We start from the raw sequence: 23,954 nt of genomic DNA, 5'->3' as shown, positions 1-23,954 counted from the left end.
ATGCATGTCAATATCTCCTGGCTCAAAGTGGAGGAGAGACTGACTTCATCACTACTTTGTGAGAGGTACTTACATGTTGAATGCACCGAGCTGTCTGTTTGAACTACTGGCGCACAGCTCGGACACCCATCCATACTCCACAAGACATGCAACCAGAGGTCTCTTCACAGTCCAAGTCCAGAACAGACTATGGAGGCGCTCAGTACTACATAGAGCCATGACTACATTGAACTCTATTCAACAGCAAGTAACTCACGCAAACAGTCAAATTAGATTTCAAAAACATGGAACAGCAGTGACTGTGAAGCAACACAAACATAGGCACAGACACATGCATACAAACACACAATAACATACGCACTATACACATTCATTTTGTGTTGTAGATATGTGGTAGTAGAATACGGACCTTACGGAACACACTTAATATGTTGTGAAATCTGTTGTGAATGTACTGTAATGTTTTTTTAACAAGTGACGCAGCGGCCTAAGTCACTGCTTGGCAGTGCTAGAGGCTTCACTACAGACCCGGGTTTGATCCCGGGCTGTATCACAACCGGCCGTGATCGGCTGACCCATAGGGCGGCACACAATTGGCCCAGCGGCGTCCGGGTTAGGGGCAGGCTTTACTTGGCTAATCGCGCTCTAGCGAATCCTTGTGGCGGGCCGGGGTCCTGCAAGCTGACCTCGTCAGTTGACAGGCGTTTCCTCTGACACATTGGTGCAGCTGGATTCCGGGTTAAGGGGACAGGCGTTAATGAAGAGCGGGTTGGCAGGTCATGTTTTTGGAGGACACATAACTCGACCGAATAACTCGACCGATAATTCGATCGAAATTGGGGAGAAAATAAATAAATGTATAACTGCCTTAATTTTGCTGGACCCCATGAAGAGGAGCTTTTGCCAGCAGCTAATGGAGATACATAATAAATACAAATGTGACATGTAAGGGAACCACTGATTGGTCCTTACCTTGGAGGCGACGATGAGAGAGCGCTTCCCCACGGGACAGACCACCATGAGCCAATCAGTATCCAGTTCCTGAGGGACGTCCACTAGCCACTCTGACAGCATGAGCTGGACAGGAAGAGAAACCTTAGTTCCAGTTACATTACTAGGATTCCTGTGATTTATTTTGACTCAATTACAGAGTTTAGTACACAATTACATTTTCTGTAAAATACCTTTTCAAATCATAAAATCAGTACTATGTCATAAAACTGTTTCTGTCCAGCCTAACTGCTTTAACCAGTTCATTTAAAGGGATGTGTATATTTCAGAAACAAATGAGATGTATAAATACTGGCAGAAGGAAAATGCTACCTTGGCAAGTCATGTGCTCTCTTCTTGGTAAAATAATGCATTGTCAGAAATATGGCTCTGACCTGGTTGGCATAGTACTTTGGCAACTTCTTCCTCTCAATCTCCATCCCATCATCCTCTGCATCCTTCTCCTTCTGCTGTTCCTCTTCCTTTCTGTCCACTTCCACTGCTTCCTCATCACTATCTGCCCCTGTCCAGTCCCCATCAGCCAGACGGCGTGCATGGTTCACATAATTCAGCCTTTTCCTAAAGACAAGAAAGCACACATGAAGTCAAGGGGAAATGGAAACGTAATTAGTAATGATGTCCGTTTCTCTCCGGTGGTGTTGGCAAATTGCATATAGTGCCATTCGAAGGTACTCAGACCCCTTGGATTTCTTCAATTGATTGGTGTTACAAAATGGGATTAAAATGGACTTGTCATTTTTTTGTAAAATATCTACACTAATGTCAAAGTGGTAATAAAATCTATTTAAAAAATAAAGATTCATAAATCTGCTGCCTCCCTCAATCTCAAATGTTGCAGCTATAGAACTTTGAGGATAAGGACCCAAGCAAAAGCTTTCCAGTCTCCTGAGGGGGAATAGGCATTGTCGTTTCCTCTTCGTGACTATCTTGGTGTGTTTGGACCATGACAGTTTGTTGGTGATGTGGACCAAGGAACATGAAGCTCTCAACCTACTCCACTACAGCCCCGTCAATGTGAATGGGGGTGTGTTCGGTGCTCCTTTTCCTGTAGTACACGACCAGGTCCTTTGTCTTGATCACGTTGAGGGAGAAGTTGTCGTCATGCCACCACACTGCCAGTTCTCTGACCTCCTCCCTATAGGCTGTGTTATCGTTGTCGGTGATCAGGTTGGAGCCCTGCTTAACCACGCAGTCATGGCAGGGGCCTCCGTGTTGAGGATCAGCGTGGCGAATGTGTTGCCTACCCTTACCACCTCGGAGCTACCCGTTAGAAAGTACAGGCTCCAGTAGCAGAGTCCCAGGGTCCTTAGCTTAGTGCAGGCACCACCAAGCTTGAAAATAAGGTGGCAGTTACTAAGCGATGTGTTGCGTTTGCCCCAAACATAGGGCTTTGTATTTAGGCCAAAACATGTATCCCTTTGCCATGTTTTTTTCCCCCAGTATTACTTTAGTGCCGTTGCATACAAGATGCATTTTTTAGATTGGTCTTCTTTCACTGTAATTCAGGTCATTATTATGGAGTCACTACAATGTTGTTGATCCATCTTCAGTTCTGTCCCATCACAACCATGGAGTTCACCAATGGCCTCATGGTAATATCCCTGAGCAGTTTCATTCCTGTCCTGCAGCTCAGTTCAGAAGAACGACTATCTTTGAGGTATCTGGGTGATATAATACAATGCACAGCATAATTTAACTAGACCATGCATAGAGGGATAGTCAATGTCTGATTTGTTATTGTTGCCAATCACGGCCCTTTTTAAAAAAAAAAAGGCTTTGAAAAGCTTCCTGGTCTTCGTAGTTGACTTGACTAAGGGATGTTATAGATGCTGCATGTATCGGGACAGAATATTTCTTCCACTTCGATAGAGTATTTTGTGTATATTGTTAACAAAAAAAATGACAAATCCATTTTTATCCCACGTAACAAAATCAAATTTGAACAAATCCATGGTGTCTGAATACTTTTGCAAGGCACTGTATTAATTAGGTGACTTGTTAAGTTAGCTATAAATATAAAACAGATTCGGTTCCAACAGCCCCGGACCCAACTCATTGTAATACCCCCACCCTATGGTCCAACTAGCAATTTATATCAGTCCGAATGTTGCTCCCGACAGCACACAAAGAAAGGGGCAGAGCCTTGAGGCAGAAATTGTATCAGTGATTCGGCTAAGCATACTGTAGGCCTATTATATGGACTGGAATTACGCACCTCTTTCAAACCATGAAGCTGGGAGAGAACACAAAATGGTTCATTGTTTTGTGCATAACAGTGATTTAATAGGCAAATAAGAGTACAGGGCCTACTGAAATAGATGAATGGGTCTGTCAACTGAGCCAGAAAAAATAAAAAAAGGTACCTCTAAAAAGGCCAACATTGGAATAATATTTGAAAATAGTTGCTTTAAAATGTGCTTAAATAATTGTCCCACATGGTAAAGGTGATATGTGCATTGGCTATAGCCTCATGTGCACACCGATGCTGACATGAGGGAGGCAGCAGAAAATGAATCCAAAAACATTCCTTTTAATTACATAAGAGATGGGCTAAACACCAGTCAGATTTCACAAATATAATTTAGGATGTCAATGTTTTCAACAGCCAACGTCACAATAATAGCCATATTAGCAACCCATGCTAGTTGATGCATCTTTAGAGCTACCCTCCAAATTATTCTGTCATTTGAAACCACTGGCATGTGCAGTGCGCATCAGAACAGTGTTTTCCTGCTACTTGCATTTTGGTACATTTGTGCTTATAATGTGAAGAAATAATAGTTAATCAACATTTTAAACTAAGTGTTCGGATCTCTTCCATCAGTCCCATATGTTTTAACATTTTGGGATTGACAGCGGTTGTTGAACTTTGTAACCATCGTCCCAGAAAGGTCCCAGAGTTGATTTGAACGTCCCAGAATTTGTTTGCGGGACACCCTTAATTTCGAGCACTTATGCAACCGCAATGTCAATCAGATACAGTGAATTCTGAAAATATTCAGACCCCTTGACTTTTTCAACATTGTTACATTACAGCCGTATTCAAAAATGTATTAAATTGTTACCCCCTCCTCAAATCTACACACAACACCCCCATAATGACATAGCAAAAACAGGTTTTTAGAAATGTTTAAATAAATTAAAAAAACTGAAAAGTTGACAAAACTACTCATTCAAGGGTTTTTTATTTTTTACTATTTTCTACATTGTAGAATAGTGAAGACATCAAAACTATGAAATAACACATTGAATCATGTGGTAAGCAAAAAAAAGTGTTTGAGAGTCTTCAAAGTAGCAATCCTTTGCCTTGATGACAGCTTTGCACACTCTTGGCATTCTCTCAACCAGCTTCATGAGTTAGTCACCTGGAATGCATTTCAATTAACAGGTGTACCTTGTTAAAAGTTAATTTGTGGGATTTCTTTCCTTCTTAATGCATTTGAGCCAATCAAGTTGTGTTGTGATATGGTAGGGTTGGAATGCTTTTCCAAAAGTATTGAAGGAGTTCCCACATATGCGGAGCACTTGTTACCTGCTTTTCCTTCACTCTGCGGTCCAACTCACCCCAAATAAGAATATTTTGAAGATAAATACACAACGCAGGGGATGAGAGGACAAGGATTAACAATCAATAAGAGTTGGTTTTCAGTTCAACATCTGTTAAGGATCTGTGGGATGTCAGTCATGACAGAGCTACATGGGCCACATTTTCATTTGTCTGTACATTGAGTCTGGAGTGGGATACTTGTTATTTGGCCATTGGCCAAGTTGTCCTGCAATGACTTCTGATTGGCCAACCCCAGGCTAGGGTGGGGGGGGTTATAAGTGGCATCCTGACCTTTGTTCTGTGGAGAAATACTGAAGGACAGGGAAGACTGCGTCTACTTTTCAGCATAGCACCTATGATTTGTCCTGCTCAAATACATTTCTCCCCCTGATTTGCTTTGGGGTCTGTGTTATTGATGAATAACCTCAGATGCTAATACAAATCATCTCAATTGGGTTGAGGTCGGGGGAATGTGGAGGACAGGTCATCTGATGCAGGACTTCATCACACTCTTTCTTGGTAAAATAGCCCTTACACAGCCTGGAGGTATGTTGGGTTATTGTCCTGTTGAAAAACAAATTATAGTCTCTCTAAGCGTAAACCAGATGGGATGGCGTATCACTGCAGAATGCTGCTGTTGCCATACTGGTTAAGTGTGCCTTGAATTCTAAATAAATCAGACAGTGTCACCAGCAAAGCACCTCTACAACATCACATCTCCTCCTCCATGCTTCACAGGGGGAACTACACATGCGAAGATCATCCGTTCACCTACTCTGTCTCACAAAGACACGGTGGTTGGAACCAAAAATGTTACATTTGAACTCAGACCAAAGGACATATTTCCACCAGTCTAATGTCCATTGCACGTGTTTCTTGGCCCAAGCAAGTCTCTTCTTATTGGTGTCCTTTAGTAGTGGTTTCTTTGCAGCAATTTAACCATGAAAGCCTGATTCACACAGTCTCCTCTGAACAGTTGCTGTTGAGATGTGTCCGTTACTTGAACTCTGAAGCGTTTATTTGGGCTGCAATTTGAGATGCTGGTAACGCTAATGAATTTATCCTCTGCAGCAGAGGTAACTCTGGGTCTTCCTTTCCTGTGGCGGTCCTCATGAGACCCAGTTTAATAGTAGCGCTTGATGGTTTTTGCAACTGCACTTGAAGAAACTTTCAAAGTTCTTGAAATTTACCGGATTGACTGACCTTCATGTCTTAAAGTAATGATGGACTGTCGTTTTTCTTTGCTTATTTGAGCTGTTCTTGCCATAATATGGCACTCATGCTGCCAAACATACCCTCGTAAAACTGACTATCCTACCGATCCTTGACTTCAGAGATGTCATTTACAAAATAGCCTCCAACACTACTCAGCAAATTGGATGCAGTCTATCACAGTGCCATCAGTTGTCACCAAAGCCCCATATACTACCCACCACTGCGACCTGTAAGCTCTCGTTGGCTGGTCCTCGATAGATATTCGTCACCAAACCCACTGGCTCCAGGTCATCTATAAGTCTTTGCTAGGTAAAGCTCCGCCTTATCTCAGCTCACTGGTCACCATAGCAACACCCACCCGTAGCTCCAGCAGGTGTATTTCACTGGTCATCCCCAAAGGCAACACCTTCTTTGGCCGCCTTTCCTTCCAGTTCTCTGCTGCCAATGACTGGGACAAATTGAGAAAAAAAAATAATTCACTCAAGTTAGGGAGACATATCTCACGCACTAACTTTAAACGTCAGCTGTCAGAGCAGCTTATGGATCACTGCAGCTGTACACAGCACATCTGTAAATAGCCCATCCAACTAGCTACCTCATCCCCATATTTGTTTGTCTTTCTGCTCTTTTGCACGCCAGTATTATTTTTTTCACAACTGGCTTACCTGATCAAATAAAAGGTGAAATAATATTTTATTTTTAATATGGGCTATCTTCTGTATACCACCCCTACCTTGTCATAACACAACTGATTTGCTCAAACTCATTAAGAAAATAAATTACATTTTAACAAGGCACGCCTGTTAATTGAAATCCATTCCAGGTGACTACCTCATGAAGCTGGTTGAGAGAATGCGCAAAAGCTGTCAAGGGAAAGGGAGGCTAGTCAAAAATAAAATTTAGATTTTTAAAAACTTTTTGGGATACTACATGATTCCATGTGTCATTTCATAGTTTGTGTCTTCACAATTATTCTACAATGTAGAAAATAGTCAAAAATAGAAAAACCCTGGAATGAGTAGATGTGTCCAAACTTTTGACTGGTTCTGCATATGTCAATTTGGGTCAGGTGTGCATCATTTGAACGCTTGTTCTATTGCCAAGATTACAAGCTAAATTATTAAATACCATCTTACAGTGCTAGGCTTCCACTAAACAATTCAGAGAAATAAATCGTAATTTTGGTATGCATAGAATGGAGTCATGAGTGCATTTAGATGCTTGGTCCGTAACAAATTTTCTTCACAATACAACCATTCTGTTCAGGACAACCCAGGGTATAACGCCATGTCATCTTGTAACTGTACATCAAACAATTTACAACATTTCCCTAACCCAGACAACAAAATTAGGGATGCACGATATAAAAAATATTAAAAAAAAAAAAATAAAAAAAAAAAATCGGTGAGCCTATTGGAATCGGCCTATATAAGCTAAAAATGTTAACATTGGCCCGATGTCTAGTATAACAGCGATGTGTAAAACTGATGTCAAAGCTGACGTGCATACCTATATAACGTAGGTACATGAAGTAATGATGCCAAGACAAATATAGCGCTACACGCGCAACACAGCATTCCTAACCTAGCCCACAATGTCTGCTGTGTGGATCAATCAGTCAACAAGTCGAGCAGTCATTTTAAAGAGTAAGGACATTTCAGCAAGACAACTCAAAGGCGAAATCCATTAATGCCAAGATAATGGAATTTATTGCCCTTGACAATCAACCGTTCTCTGTTGTGGATGATGTTGGCTTTTGCCGACTGGTCGAGCACCGGTACACACTACCAAGTAGGCACTATTTTTCAGATGTTGCCCTACCGGAGTTACACAGTATTGTTGACACTCACATCCATGTACTTCTTGCTATGAGCGTCACTGCTATTAGCTTCACGGCTGACATTTGGACCTGCAATTTGGACCTGCGATGTCAACTGTGTCTGCAGCAGACGTGATACCCTCTGTCATGGCATTGAAATGCCTGCTCAACAAAACTGCCGACAGACCGTGGGGTTAACTTGGTAAAGTACTCTAGAGGCTGTGAACAAGCGATTTGTGGTATTCTCTCTGAGCCTCACCATCATGCTCGATGCTAGGTACAAAGTCTGCTACTTCGATGCAGACAAGAAACAGGGTTTACATTGAATGTTACACACAGCTGGACAAGATGGAAATGGACACAGTGACAGTGCGCACAAGGAAGAGAGGCCACGGACAGACAGAGCTGAAACTTCACCTCTTGATATGTATGATGAAATCCTGGTTGAGACTGATCAAACGAAACAGCACAGCAAGTAAGTGAACAAAATAGGTTTTGATTATGTTTTACTGCTAATGGAGACATACGGAAATGCCAACAAAACAACTTTTTGGTCTATGTGTGTGTTTCAACTATTTAACTGTACTAGAATGCTTAAAAAAAAAAAAGTTTAAAAAAAGAATCGGTTATCGGTATCGTTTTATTTGGCAAAGAAAATATCAGATATCAGTATCAACCAAAAATATCATATCGGTGCATCCCTAAATAAAACATTTGCAAAAGTTGCCCAATTAGCTGGAGGGATGGGGGCAACTTCTTGTCGTGTGGTGCTCAAATTCAGAACGGCTGTCAGTCAAAACATATACAGATTTGTGAAGTGGCGACTCTTGAGCTCTGATGTCATGTATAGCATGTTGCTGTACAGCCACTGCATTCCAATTTAGAAGCTTATCAGTGTCCAGGTAAGGGCTACCTTTTCCGACTCATCCAGATATAAATTACCGTTAAATTGTCTGACCTTTTGTAATGAGTCTGATATGGATACGGGCTTAACCTCTCTGGGATATGTGGGACACGTCCCACCTGGCCAAAAGCCAGGGAAAATGCAGAGCGCCAAACTCAAATAAATTACTATAAAAATGAAACGTTCATTAAATCACACATGCAAGATAGCAAATTAAACCTACACTTGTGAATCTAGCCAACATGTCAGATTTCAAAAATACTTTTCGGCGAAAGCAAACGATGCTATTATCTGAGGATAGCACCTCCATAAACAAAAGAGAGAAAGCATATTTCAACCCTGCAGGCGCGACAACGCAGAAATAAAAATATAATTAATGCCTTACCTTTGACAAGCTTCTTTTTTGGCACTCCAATATGTCCCATAAACATCACAAATGGCCCTTTTGTTCAATTAATTCCATCGATATATATCCAAAATGTCAATTTATTTGGCGCGTTTGATCCAGAAAAACACTGGTTCCAACTTTAGCAACGTGACTACAAAATCTCAAAAGTTACCTGTAAACTTTGCCAAAACTACGTTTGTAATACATCTTTAGGTATTTTTTTACGCAAATAATCGATCAAATTGAAGACGGGATGATCTGTGTTCAATACAGGAAGAAAACAAACTGAAACATGCTTTCTGGTCACGCGCCTCTAACAGTACACTTCAAGTGACCCTTGTTCAAGATGGCCGTACTTCTTCATTACACAAAGGAATAACCTCAACCAATTTCTAAAGACTGTTGACATCCAGTGGAAGCGATAGGAACTGCAAGAAGGTCCCTTAGAAATGGATTCCAAATGAAAACCCATTGAAAAGAGAGTGACCTCAAAAAAAATCTGAATGGTTTGTCCTCGGGGTTTCGCCTGCTAAATAAGTTCTGTTATACTCACAGACATGATTCAAACCGTTTTAGAAAGTTCAGAGTGTTTTCTATCCAAATCCAAATACTAATAATATGCATCTTATCTTCTGGGGATGAGTAGCAGGCAGTTGAATTTGGGCATGCATTTCATCCGGACGTGACAATACTGCCCCCTGTAACGAAGTTGTTAACAGCTACAGCGCTTCAGTCAGATATATTCATTAGCAGCTAGCAATAAGCCATCTGTTGAAACCCACATAGCCTATTAGAGGGCAGGATGAAGCTGCCCACATCCATATTAAGTTCCTAGGGGCTAATAGGCCAAGTTGTGTATGGACTTGGCCTGTAATTGGTTAGGGAACTAACGTTTTCTGCAGATCTAGAAAGCGCCGTCGTCGTTCGCTTTGCTCCAAAACGCTGAACTTGGTCTTGTACTGGGCCATCCGTGGGTGGGGGGCCGCTGTGCTGTTGGCCTCCTTCGAGACGGCGAAGCTGGCCGAGAGAGCTTGGGTGAGGTCATCCATGGTGATGGGGAGCCTGGAAATACACACAAAGGCATGAGTTAGGAGGTGTATGGTGAGCTCAGCGGACCCTTGATATATCAAGGAGCCACTTCTACTAGAGCACAATATGGAGCTGACAGAGCTACACAACTCAAACAGGACGTTAATGCAAGTTGAATGATCAATATGCCAAAATCGTTAGCTAATTTGCTATAGTGCATCACCACCCCAGGCAATTTGGCATGTGTCAAGTACCTCTTCCCATCACAAGCTATTTGCACATCTAATACAAGCTCTCTGTGGAAGTCAATCAATTATATGCTATATGAAGTCAGTGGGGGTGCAACGTTTGGAAACTTACAAGGATAGATGCAGTAAAGAGGTCAATGAAACACACCGTGGCTGATAGGATGCCCCGGCAACACTACACCCCTGCAGTCTGCTGCACCAAACTAGCAATTCATGCGCAGAGGTCTGTCATTTTTATCATAGGTACACTTCAACTGTGAGAGACGGAATCTGAAACAAAAATCCAGAAATTCACATTGTATGATATTTAAGTAATTCATTAGCATTTTATTGCATGACATAAGTATTTGATCACCTACCAACCAGTAAGAATTCCAGCTCTCACAGACCTGCTAGTTTTTCTTTGAACTCGTTACCTGTATAAAAGACACCTGTCCACACACTCAAACTAACTCCAACCTCTCCACAATGGCCAAGAACAGAGAGCTGTGTAAGGACAGCAGGGATACAATTGTAGACCTGCACAAGGCTGGGATGAGCTACAGGACAATAGGCAAGCAGCTTGGTGAGAAGGCAACAACTGCAATTATTAGAAAATGGAAGAAGTTCAAGATGACGGTCAATCACCCTCGGTCTGGGGCTCCATGCAAGATCTCACCTCATGGGGCATCAATGATCATGAGGAAGGTGAGTGATCAGCCCAGAACTACATGGCAGGACCTGGTCAATGACCTGAAGAGAGCTGGGACCACAGTCTCAAAGAAAACTATTAGTAACACACTACGCCGTCATGGATTAAAATCCTGCAGCGCACGCAAGGTCCCCCTGCTCAAGCCAGCGCATGTCCAGGCCTGTCTGAAGTTTGCCAATGACCATCTGGATGATCCAGAGGAGGAATGGGAGAAGGTCATGTGGTCTAATGAGACAAAAATAGAGCTTTTTGGTCTAAACTCCACTTGCCGCGTTTGGAGGAAGAAGAAGGATGAGTACAACCCTAAGAACACCATCCCAACCGTGAAGCATGGAGGTGGAAACATCATTCTTTGGGGATGCTTTTCTGCAAAGGGGACAGGACGACTGCACCGTATTGAGGGGAGGATAGATGGGGCCCATGTTTCTCGAGATCTTGGCCAACAACCTCCTTCCCTCAGTAAAAGCAAAGAAGATGCGGCGTGGCTGGGTCTTCCAGCATGACAACGACCCGAAACACACAGCCAGGGCAACTAAGCAGTAGCTCCATAAGAATGTGGCCTAGCCAGTCTCCAGACCTGAACCCAATAGAAAATCTTTGGAAGGAGCTGAAAGTCCGTATTGCCCAGCGACAGCCCTGAAACCTGAAGGATCTGGAGAAGGTCTGTATGGAGGAGTGGGCCAAAATCCCTGCTGCAGTGTGTGCAAACCTGGTCCAGAACTACAGGAAACATATGAGCTCTGTAATTGCAAACAACAATTTCTGTACCAAATATTAAGTTCTGCTTTTCTGATGTATCAAATACTTATGTCATGCAATAAAATGCAAATTAATTATTTAAAAATCATACAATGTGATTTTCTGGATTTTTGTTTTAGATTCTCTCACAGTTGAAGTGTACCTATGATAACAATTACAGACCTCTACATGCTTTGTAAATAGAAAAACCTGCAAAATCGGCAGTGTATCAAATACTTGTTCTCCCCACTGTACATATACATACTACCTCAATAAGCCTGACTAAAAGATGTCTGTATATAGCCTTGCTACTCTTTTTTCAAATGTCTTTTTACTGTTTTATTTCTTTACTTACATATACCCCCCCCCTCCCCTCGCACCACTGGTTAGAGCCTGTAAGTAAGCATTTCACTGTTGTATTCAGCGCACGTGACAAATAAACTTTGATTTGCAAATAGTATCCACAAATTCATCTGAATCTAGGGTAGTAGACAAAGTGCTTAATTGCCAAAATCCTGAATTATCCTTTTAAGTTGAAATCGATAAAGATACTCTTTAAAATGATCTGAGGCTAACTAATCAATATTTTAAAATCACACAGAATGACCAGTTAAGAAACCATTAAAGGGGCTAGTAAATCAGATAAAGTTCTAAACTTCATCCACCATGGCAATAAATGTACTTTCAGTAAACAAATGCTCAAATTGCTTTGTAACAGAAATATCAAAAATATGAACTATGCAGAAATTTCTCTGCCATTTCCTGGTTGCTAAAATTCTAAGTTTACCTAATCTCAGTTTGTGACAAAACAAGCAACTATAGTGTAGAGCAGCGGTACTCATCTCTTACCCCACAGTCCTGAGCCTGCTGGTTTTCTGTTCTACCTAATAATTAATTGCACACACCTGGTGTCCCAGGTTTAAAGCAGTTCCTGATTAGAGGAGAACAATGCAGTGGAACTGGCTTAAAAAGGTCCAGAGTTGAGTTTAAGAGGTGTAGAGAATCATTGTACCATTAAACCTCTGAAATATATTTTCCCATAACCAAAATATTGTATTTTCAGCTGGTTGAAGCTGGCGTACAAAACTGAAAGTAAAAGACTGTTAGAGGAATTAAATTCCTCTATGTTATAACACCCAATTAAAATTAAACACGGTCAATTCATAAGGATTTGTATGACCCTTATTTTATAGAAATGGACAGAGCCCAGTCTTAAAGTCAAACAGCAGCTTTTATTCACGAGAGTACTGCTCCTTACACATTTTACCACAGGTTATAAACTGAAAATGACGTCAGCGTTTTCTAAATGTTCCGTCTCTTCTTGACACTGGTAGAAAGGCTCTATAGTTCTCTAGCCTTCCCACCTCGCCTAGAGCCAAGGTCATCCAGTATAGATAAGCATTCTACCCAGTCTGGCGATATAGTTAATTTTTAGGATTAAAAAGAAAATTCATACAGATACAGTAACATTTTTTTTATTTATTTGAGGCTGGCTTCCGGGTTGGATGCGCGCTGTGTTAAGAAGCAGTGCGGCCGGTTTGGGTTGTGTATCGGAGGACGCATGACTTTCAACCTTCGTCTTTCCCGAGCCCGTACGGGAGTTGTAGCGATGAGACAAGATAGTAGCTACTACAACAATTGGATACCATGAAATTGGGGAGAAAAAGGGGTAAAAAAAAAAAAAAAAAAAAGAGAATGAAACGACTGAACAACGAAACCGCACAGCAAGTACGTGAAAGAAATAGGTTTTGATTATGTTTTACTGGTAATGGGGACATATGTAAATGCCAACAAAATAACTTTTTGGTCAGTGTGGTGTGCGTGTTTAACCTTCATTTAACTTGGCAAGTTAGTTAAGAACAAATTATTTACAATGACGGCCTACCCCAGACGACGCTGGGACAATTGTGCGCCGCCCTATGGGACTCCCAATCACGGCCGGATGTGATACAGCCTGGATCTGAACCAGGGACTGTAGTGACACCTCTTGCAAAGAGATGCAGTGCCTTAGACCGCTGCATCCGTGTGTGTTAACTATTTAACTGTGCTAGAATGCTTAAAACGGCCGCAATTTGTTTTATATCGGTTATCTGTATCATTTCTTTTGGCAAGGAAAATATTGGATATCGGTATCTGCCAAAAATGTCATATCGGTGCATCACTAGTTGCAATATCAATATCCCTGAACCGCCCTGTTGATATTATGTACCCAAGTGAGTCGACACAAGGCAATTGACTCATGAACGTTCACGCCGGATATTACTCCCAATTGCCCTTATACTATGCTCTGTGTGATCCAAGATGGCGTAGCAGTCAGACGTCTTTGTCCTGTCGTGTCCCTTGTATATATCGTTTTTTAAACATATTTTTCTTCGCATATCTTTTAAAATATTTTGCTAAACCTCAACATCTAAATACTCTCCTGCAACCCGCCTCATCCAATGTAGCATGGATCTGCTTTTTTTTCTTCTAAAGTATGTATATTTACTTCGGATCTGGAATCCCTCAACTGAAGCTAGCCAGCTAACTACCAGCTATCAGTCAGCAAACCATTGCCAGCGGTCATCAGCTAACCTTCAAGGCTAATCTAAAAACAAGACTCCCTAAATTTTATCAGCATATCGATTGCGCAACCAGGGGTGGAAAAACCTTGGATCATTGTTACTCTAACTTCCGCGACGCATATAAGGCCCTGCCCCGCCCTCCTTTCGGAAAAGCTGACCACGACTCCATTTTGTTGATCCCTGCCTACAGACAGAAATTAAAACAAGAGGCTCCCACGCTGAGGTCTGTCCAACGCTGGTCCGACCAAGCTGACTCCACACTCCAAGACTGCTTTCATCACGTGGACTGGGACATGTTTCGTATTGCGTCAGATAACAACATTGACGAATACGCTGATTCGGTGTGCGAGTTCATTAGAACGTGCGTTGAAGATGTCGTTCCCATAGCAACGATTAAAACATTCCCTAACCAGAAACCGTGGATTGATGGCAGCATTCGCGTGAAACTGAAAGCGCGAACCACTGCTTTTAATCAGGGCAAGGTGACTGGTAACATGACCGAATACAAACAGTGCAGCTATTCCCTCCGCAAGGCTATCAAACAAGCTAAGCGTCAGTACAGAGACAAAGTAGAATCTCAATTCAACGGCTCAGACACAAGAGGCATGTGGCAGGGTCTACAGTCAATCACGGACTACAAGAAAAAATCCAGCCCAGTCGCGGAACAGGATGTCCTGCTCCCAGGCAAACTAAATAACTTTTTTGCCCGCTTTGAGGACAATACAGTGCCACTGACACGGCCTGCAACGAAAACATGCGGACTCTCCTTCACTGCAGCCGAGGTGAGTAAGACATTTAAACGTGTTAACCCTCGCAGGGCTGCAGGCCCAGACGGCATCCCCAGCCGCGCCTTCAGAGCATGCGCAGACCAGCTGGCCGGTGTGTTTACGGACATATTCAATCAATCACTATACAAGTCTGCTGTTCCCACATGCTTCAAGAGGGCCACCATTGTTCCTGTTCCCAAGAAAGCTAAGGTAACTGAGCTAAACGACTACCGCCCCGTAGCACTCACTTCCGTCATCATGAAGTGCTTTGAGAGACTAGTCAAGGACCATATCACCTCCACCCTACCCGACACCCTAGACCCACTCCAATTTGCTTACCGCCCAAACAGGTCCACAGACGATGCAATCTCAACCACACTGCACAAACCCATCTGGACAAGAGGAATACCTATGTGAGAATGCTGTTCATCGACTACAGCTCGGCATTCAATACCATAGTACCCTCCAAGCTCGTCATCAAGCTCGAGACCCTGGGTCTCGACCCCGCCCTGTGCAACTGGGTACTGGACTTCCTGACGGGCCGCCCCCAGGTGGTGAGGGTAGGCAACAACATCTCCTCCCCGCTGATCCTCAACACTGGGGCCCCACAAGGGTGCGTTCTGAGCCCTCTCCTGTACTCCCTGTTCACCCACGACTGCGTGGCCACGCACGCCTCCAACTCAATCATCAAGTTTGCGGACGACACAACAGTGGTAGGCTTGATTCCCAACAACGACGAGACGGCCTACAGGGAGGAGGTGAGGGCCCTCGGAGTGTGGTGTCAGGAAAATAACCTCACACTCAACGTCAACAAAACTAAGGAGATGATTGTGGACTTCAGGAAACAGCAGAGGGAACACCCCCTTATCCACATCGATGGAACAGTAGTGGAGAGGGTAGCAAGTTTTAAGTTCCTCGGCATACACATCACAGACAAACTGAATTGGTCCACTCACACAGACAGCATCGTGAAGAAGGCGCAGCAGCGCCTCTTCAACCTCAGGAGGCTGAAAAAAATGTGGTTTGTCACCAAAAGCACTCAAACTTCTACAGATGCACAATTGAGAGCATCCTGGCGGGCTGTATCACCGCCTGGTACGGCAACTGCTCCGCCCACAACCGTAAGGCTCTCTAGAGGGTAGTGAGGTCTGCACAACGCATCACCGGGGGCAAACTACCTGCCCTCCAGGACACCTACACCACCCGATGTTATAGGAAGGCCATTAAGATCATCAAGGACATCAACCACCCGAGCCACTGCCTGTTCACCCCGCTATCATCCAGAAGGCGAGGTCAGTACAGGTGCATCAAAGCTGGGACCGAGAGACTGAAAAACAGCTTCTATCTCAAGGCCATCAGACTGTTAAACAGCCACCACTAACATTGAGTGGCTGCTGCCAACACACTGACTCAACTCCAGCCACTTTAATAATGGGAATTGATGGGAAATGTAAATACATCACTAGCCACTTTAAACAATGCTATCTTATATAATGTTACTTACCCTACATTATTCATCTCATATGCATACGTATATACTGTACTCTATATCATCGACTGCATCCTTATGTAATACATGTATCACTAGCCACTTTAACTATGCCACTTTGTTTACATACTCACCTCATGTATATACTGTACTCAATACCATCTACTGTATACTGCCTATGCTGCTCTGTACCATCACTCATTCATATATCCTTATGTACATATTCTTTATCCCCTTACACTGTGTATAAGACAGTAGTTTTGGAATTGTTAGATTACTTGTTGGTTATTACTGCATTGTCGGAACTAGAAGCACAAGCATTTCGCTACACTCGCATTAACATCTGCTAACTATGTGTATGTGACAAATAAAATTTGATTTGAGCTCGAATAGCTCTTGCCAGCTCGAACAACGTAACTCTAACCAGAGCATAACGAACCTATTATTTTTATCCCCCGATTCCCACCACAAACTGAACATTTTCATCTGGATTTTCACAACTACCTAATCGCAACCCCGGATGACTACTCCTGGCTAGCGTTTCCATCCACTTAGCTTGAAGCTAGCCCGGCCAGAGCTCCTGTGCTACCACCGAAGCATAGTCCTGGGCTACAATATCCGGACCCCTTCTACAGCCGGTACGGGGCATGGAACCCCGCAGATCCCCTACGACTGGAATACCGACATAATCTGCCCGAGGACTCCAACAGGCCCCTCAGGCGCGACGCCCGCTGAAGGCCCATTATGTTAACCAGCTAGGCCTGCTAGCTACCTAGAGCTACTTGGAACACTACTTATTCCACGACCGGTCTATCGACGTCACTGCATGAAGAGGCAAAAACAGACTTAACCCCATCGCAACGTCCCCCAAAGGCTAACTTTCTAGCCCCTATCTGTTTGCTTGCTAACTGGGCCTGCTAACTGCTAGCCTGCACCGGTCTACTAACTGCTAGCTTGTTTAGCCCAGGTCTACTAACTGCTAGCTTGTTTAGCCCCGGTCTGCTAACTGCTAGCTTGTTTAGCCCCGGCCTACTAACTGTAAGCAGGCCTGTGCTAACAAGCGAACTGTCTGAATCGCCGTGTCCCCAGCCAGCCCAACCACTCACTCACTGGACCCATATTTATTTTCAATCTCTTTTCAATATTTTATTTGATTATACCTTCCGGTAACCTGCCTCACCCAATGTGATACGGAATTGCTATTATTTTTAAGTTTAGAATACATTCAAGAACCTCCAGAAGCTAACCAGCTAATTAGCTACAAGCTGTTTAGTCATTGTTAGCGGCTTTTACGTTCTGCACAGCCAGCCCTGTTTCTAGCCTGGATAATACTCGCCAGTCTACCAGTATCGAACTGTCTCACCACAACAACGCCGGATTCCTGCCGTAATCCCTGGACCAATACTTCTGATCTTCACAGCTAGCTTGCACCCAGCACCGAAGCTATCCCTGAGGCCCACCTCCTGGCTTACTCAGCTGTTCACCCGAACCCCACTCATACACGGCTAGAGCCCAATACTCCACCGGATCCTTGCTGGAAACTCTGGAGCTTGGCTTACGCCACTAACACGAAGCTAGCACCAGTTAGCCGTGAGCCAGGCACATCTCCCTGCTAACAAACTAAATTCTACAATACCTCTTTCGCCATCTGGCTTTGATTCTCTGTCGACACGGCCCCCCGCCGCACCACCACCACGACTGGTCTGCCGACGAATACTCCATCCGCTATGCTTTCAACCGGCCTCCATCTGAGCAGACCACCCTACCACCCCCGGGCTACTAACTTTAAACGCTGTGTCGCCCGCATGCTAGCGTAGTGGCGGCTTCCCTGTTCCATCTACTGCTGCCCCCTGGACACTAGGATCACTTGGCTACATAGCTGATGCTTGCTGGACTGTCCATTAATCACGGTACTCCATTCTGTTTATTTATATTTTATCTGTCGGCCCCAGACGCGAACTCAGGCTCTGTGTGTAGTTAATCCGACCCTCTCATCGCCATTTTACCTGCTGTTGTTGTGTTAGCTGACTAGCTGTTGTTGTCTCACCTGTTTTTTTTTTGCAAACTCTCCCAATCAAGACCTGCGATTACTTTATGCCTTGCTGTATGTCTCTCTCAAATATCAATATGTCTTGCATACTGTTGTTCAGGTTAGTTATCGTTGTTTTAGTTTACAATGGAGCCCCTAGTTCCACTCCTCACACCTCGGATACCTCCTTTGTCCCACCTCCCACACATGCGGTGACCTCACTCATTATAACCAGCATGTCCAAAGATACAACCTCTCTTATCATCACCCAGTGCCTGGGCTTACCTCCGCTGTACCCGCACCCCACCATACCCGTCTGCACATTATGCCCTGAATATATTCTACCACACCCATGAATCTACTCCTTTTATTCCTTGTACCCAACGCTATAGGCGACCAGTTTTGATAGCCTTTAGCCGCACCCTCATCCTACTCCTCCTCTGTTCCTCGGTGATGTGGAGGTAAACCCAGGTCCTGCATGTCCCCAGGCACCCTCATTTGTTGACTTCTGTGATCAAAAAAGCCTTGATTTCATGCATGTCAACATCAGAAGCCTCCTCCATAAGTTTGTTTTACTCACTGCTTTAGCACACTCGGCCAACCCTGATGTCCTTGCCGTGTCTGAATCCTGGTTTAGGAAGGCCACCAAAAATTCTGAGATTTCCATACCCAACTATAACACTTTCCGTCAAGATAGACCTGCCAAAGGGGGAGGAGTTGCAGTCTACTGCAGGCTAAGTAATGTCATACTTTCCAGGTCCATACCCAAACAGTTCGAACTTCCAATTGTAAAAATGAATCTCTCTAGAAATAAGTCTCTCACTGTTGCCGCCTGCTACCGACCCCCCTCAGCTCCCAGCTGTGCCCTGGACACCATCTGTGAATTGATCGCCCCCCATTTAGCTTCAGAGTTTGTTCTGTTAGGTGACCTAAACTGGGATATGCTTAACACCCCAGCATTCCCACAAACTAAGCTAGATGCCCTCAATCTCACACAAATCATCAAGGAACCGACCAGGTACAACCCTAAATCCGTAAACATGGGCACCCTAATTGACATTATCCTGACACACTTGCCCTCCAAATACACCTCTGCTGTCTTCAACCAGGATCTCAGCGATCACTGCCTCATTGCCAGTATCCGCTACGGGTCCGCGGTCAAACGACCACCCCTCATCACTGTCAAACGCTCCCTAAAACACTTCTGCGAGCAGGCCTTTCTAATCGACCTGGCTCGGGTATCCTGGAAGGATATTGACCTCATCCCGTAAATTGAGGATGCCTGATCATTCTTTAAAAGTAACTTCCCACCATCTTAGACAAGCATGCTCCGTTCAAAAAAATGCAGAACTAAGAACAGATATAGCCCTTGGTTCACTCCAGACCTGACTGCCCTCGACCAGCACAAAAACATAATGTGGCGGACTGCAATAGCGTCGAATAGTCCCCGCGATATGCAACTGTTCAGGGAAGTCAGGAACCAATACACGCAGTCAGTGAGGAAAGCAAAGGCCAGCTTTTTCAAGCAGAAATTTGCATCCTGTAGCTCTAACTCCAAAAAGGTCTGGGACACTAAAGTCCATGGACAAGAGCACCTCCTCCCAGCTGCCCACTGCACTGAGGCTAGGTAACACGGTCACCACCGATAAATCCATGATAATCGAAAACGTCAACAAGCATTTCTCAACGGCTGGCCATGCCTTCCTCCTGGCTACTCCAACCTCGGCCACAAGCCCCCCCCCCCTCCCCCCCAGCTTCTCCTTTACCCCAATCCAGATAGCAGATGTTCTGAAAGACCTACAAAACCTGGACCCATACAAATCAGCTGGGCTTGACAATCTGGACCCTCTATTTCTGAAACTATCCGCCGCCATTGTCACAACCCCTATTATCAGCCTGTTCAACCTGTACTTCGTATCATCTGAGATCCCCAAGGATTGGAAAGCTGCCGCAGTCACCCCCCTCTTCAAAGGGGGAGACACCCTGGACCCAAACTGTTATAGACCTACAGTGCCTTGCGAAAGTATTCGGCCCCCTTGAACTTTGCGACCATTTGCCACATTTCAGGCTTCAGGCTTTATGGAAGAGTGGCAAGAAGAAAGCCATTTCTTAAAGATATCCATAAAAAGTGTCATTTAAAGTTTGCCACAAGCCACCTGGGAGACACACCAAACATGTGGAAGAAGGTGCTCTGGTCAGATGAAACCAAAATTGAACTTTTTGGCAACAATGCAAAACGTTATGTTTGGCGTAAAAGCAACACAGCTCATCACCCTGAACACACCATCCCCACTGTCAAACATGGTGGTGGCAGCATCATGGTTTGGGCCTGCTTTTCTTCAGCAGGGACAGGGAAGATGGTTAAAATTGATGGGGAGATGGATGGAGCCAAATACAGGACCATTCTGGAAGAAAACCTGATGGAGTCTGCAAAAGACCTGAGACTGGGACGGAGATTTGTCTTCCAACAAGACAATGATCCGAAACATAAAGCAAAATCTACAATGGAATGGTTCAAAAATAAACATATCCAGGTGTTAGAATGGCCAAGTCAAAGTCCAGACCTGAATCCAATCGAGAATCTGTGGAAAGAACTGAAAACTGTTGTTCACAAATGCTCTCCATCCAACCTCACTGAGCTCGAGCTGTTTTGCAAGGAGGAATGGGAAAAAAATTCAGTCTCTCGATGTGCAAAACTGATAGACATACCCCAAGCGACTTACAGCTGTAATCGCAGCAAAAGGTGGCGCTACAAAGTATTAACTTAAGGGGGCTGAATAATTTTGCACGCCCAATTTTTCAGTTTTTGATTTGTTAAAAAAGTTTGAAATATCTAAGAAATGTCGTTCCACTTCATGATTGTGTCCCACTTGTAGATTCTTCACCAAAAAATACAGTTTTATATCTTTATGTTTGAAGCCTGAAATGTGGCAAAAGGTCGCAAAGTTCAAGGGGGCCGAATACTTTCGCAAGGCACTGTATATCCATCCTGCCCTGCCTATCTAAGGTCTTCGAAAGCCAAGTCAACAAACAGATCACTGACCATCTCGAATCCCACCATACCTTCTCCGCTGTGCAATCCGGTTTCCGAGCCGGTCACGGGTGCACCTCAGCCACGCTCAAAGTACTAAACGATATCATAACCGCCATCGATAAAAGACAGTACTGTGCAGCCGTCTTCATCGACCTGGCCAAGGCTTTCGACTCTGTCAATCACCATATTCTTATCGGCAGACTCAGTAGCCTCGGTTTTTCTAATGACCGCCTTGCCTGGTTCACCAACTACTTTGCAGACAGAGTTCAGTGTGTCAAATCGGAGGGCATGTTGTCCGGTCCTCTGGCAATCTCTATTGGGGTACCACAGGGTTAAATTCTCGGGCCGACTCTTTTCTCTGTATATATCAATGATGTTGCTCTTGCTGCGGGCAATTCCCTGATCTACCTCTATGCAGACGACACCATTCTGTATACTTCTGGCCCTTCCTTGGACACTGTGCTATCTAACCTTCAAACGAGCTTCAATGCCATACAACACTCTTTCCGTGGCCTCCAACTGCTCTTAAATGCTAGTAAAACCAAATGCATGCTTTTCAACCGTTCGCAGCCTGAACCTGCACGCCCGACTAGCATCACCACCCTGGATGGTTCAGACCTAGAATATGTGGACATCTATAAGTACCTAGGTGTCTGGCTAGACTGCAAACTCTCCTTCCAGACTCATATCAAACATCTCCAATCCAAAATCAAATCTAGAGTCGGCTTTCTATTTCACAACAAAGCTCACTCACACCGCAAAACCCTAGTAAAACTGACTATCCTACCGATCCTCGACTTCGGCGATGTCATCTACAAAATAGCTTCCAATACTCTACTCAGCAAACTGGATGCAGTTTATCACAGTGCCATCCTTTTTGTAACTAAAACACCTTATACCACCCACCACTGCGACCTGTATGCTCTAGTCAGCTGGCCCTCGCTACATATTCGTCGCCAGACCCACTGGCTCCAGGTCATCTACAACTCCATGCTAGGTAAAGCTCCGCCTTATCTCAGTTCACTGGTCACGATGGCAACACCCACCCGTAGCACGCGCTCCAGCATAAATCCATTAATATTGCTAATACCACCAAGAGGAACAAACAAATAAAACAATTGATTGAAGATGAGGCTTTGCTATAAAAACACAGGAATGCTGGAGATCAGTATCTCACTGATCATCCCTAAAGCCAAAACCTAATTTGGCCGCCTTTCCTTCCAGTTCTCTGCTGCCTGCGACTGGAACGAATTGCAAAAATCTCTGAAGTTGGAGACTTTTATCTCCCTCACCAACTTTTAACATCTGCTATCTGAGCAGCTAACCGATCGCTGCAGCTGTACATAGTCCATCGGTAAATAGCCCACCCAATTTACCTACCTCACCCCATACTGTTTTGATTTATTTACTTTTCTGCTCTTTGCACACCAGTATCTCTACCTGAACATGTTCATCTGATCATTTATCACTCCAGTGTTAATCTGCTAAATTGTAATTATTCACTCCTATGGCCTATTTATTGCCTACCTCATGCCTTTTGCACACAATGTATATAGATGATTTTTTACCCCCTACTATGTTATTGACTTGTTTATTGTTTACTCCATGTGTAACTCTGTCTGTTCACACTGCTTTGCTTTATCTTGGCCAGGTCGCAGTTGCAAATGAGAACTTGTTCTCAACTAGCCTACCTGATTAAATAAAGGTGAAATAATAAAATTAAAAATCTATTTCCTTCTCCTTGTGATTTTAACACACAGGTAGACGAGAGAGGCCATCCCTGATATGCAGAGGACCAATTACACTGATTAGAAGCACCTGGACTCTGCTCACGTGTTTCCTATAAATGTTGTTTCTGATTGTAATATTTGAACCGGATAGCATACGTGTAGGTGCTCGGAAAGAAACTGAGGAAGCATGGAGAGGTAGCCAGTAGGCTAAGGAACAGAAGTTGGGTTTTGGAGAAATGGCATCAGTGAGTGCTTTGCAAGCAATGCGGCGGATGAAGGCGCAGAAAGAGCGTGGTGAATGGATAGACATCGTTATGGACTGTGAGGAAGAACAGCCAAGATGTGTGTTGAGGAAAAATGGCATAAGACATGATAAAGAGGAATCTGGACCAGCAGTAGTACATTTTTGCAGAAAGTGGAGCCTTGCCTATGTGGATCCATTTGTGGTTTCAGGGTGGGTAAGAAAGGAGTTGGGTGTAGTTGAATCAGTGAAGGTAACCTGTAGTGGAATTGTTATATTTGTTTGTGTTACTTCTGACCAGCGGGAGAAGGCACTTTGTGTCAAGCAACTTGGGTCAAGATCTGTTTCTTGCTTTGCTCTTAGGAATAGGGCACCATTGAAAGGAGGGATTTCTGGGGTAGCGTTAAGTGCAGAGGTGGAGCAATTGAAGTTGAAAAATCTGGGTGTTTGCGATGCCCGCCGTTTGGTTCGACAGACCCAGTGGGGAGCGTGCTGAACCAGAAGAGTCAT

The 23,954-nt window shown here is 44.0% G+C and overlaps 1 protein-coding gene across 2 annotated transcripts in view; it reads right to left on the bottom strand.

Moving 5' to 3' along the window:
• The window catches only part of snupn (snurportin 1), a 34,285-nt gene that overhangs the window by 7,367 nt on the left and 2,964 nt on the right, over positions 1–23,954 (bottom strand). For both annotated transcript variants that reach the window (XM_021564755.2, XM_021564748.2), the window contains exons 2-4: positions 9,776–9,946; positions 1,386–1,569; positions 973–1,077 (exon numbers count right to left, since the gene is read on the bottom strand). In XM_021564755.2, the coding sequence (XP_021420430.2) occupies positions 973–1,077; positions 1,386–1,569; positions 9,776–9,933 (447 nt within the window). In that variant the 5' untranslated portion in view covers positions 9,934–9,946. The remainder of the gene's footprint in view (positions 1–972; positions 1,078–1,385; positions 1,570–9,775; positions 9,947–23,954) is intronic.

Source organism: Oncorhynchus mykiss, chromosome 2 (assembly GCF_013265735.2).
Source record: "Oncorhynchus mykiss isolate Arlee chromosome 2, USDA_OmykA_1.1, whole genome shotgun sequence".
In the NCBI taxonomy this organism is placed as follows: Eukaryota; Metazoa; Chordata; class Actinopteri; order Salmoniformes; family Salmonidae; genus Oncorhynchus; species Oncorhynchus mykiss.
This window is presented reverse-complemented; position numbering and strand designations above follow the sequence as displayed.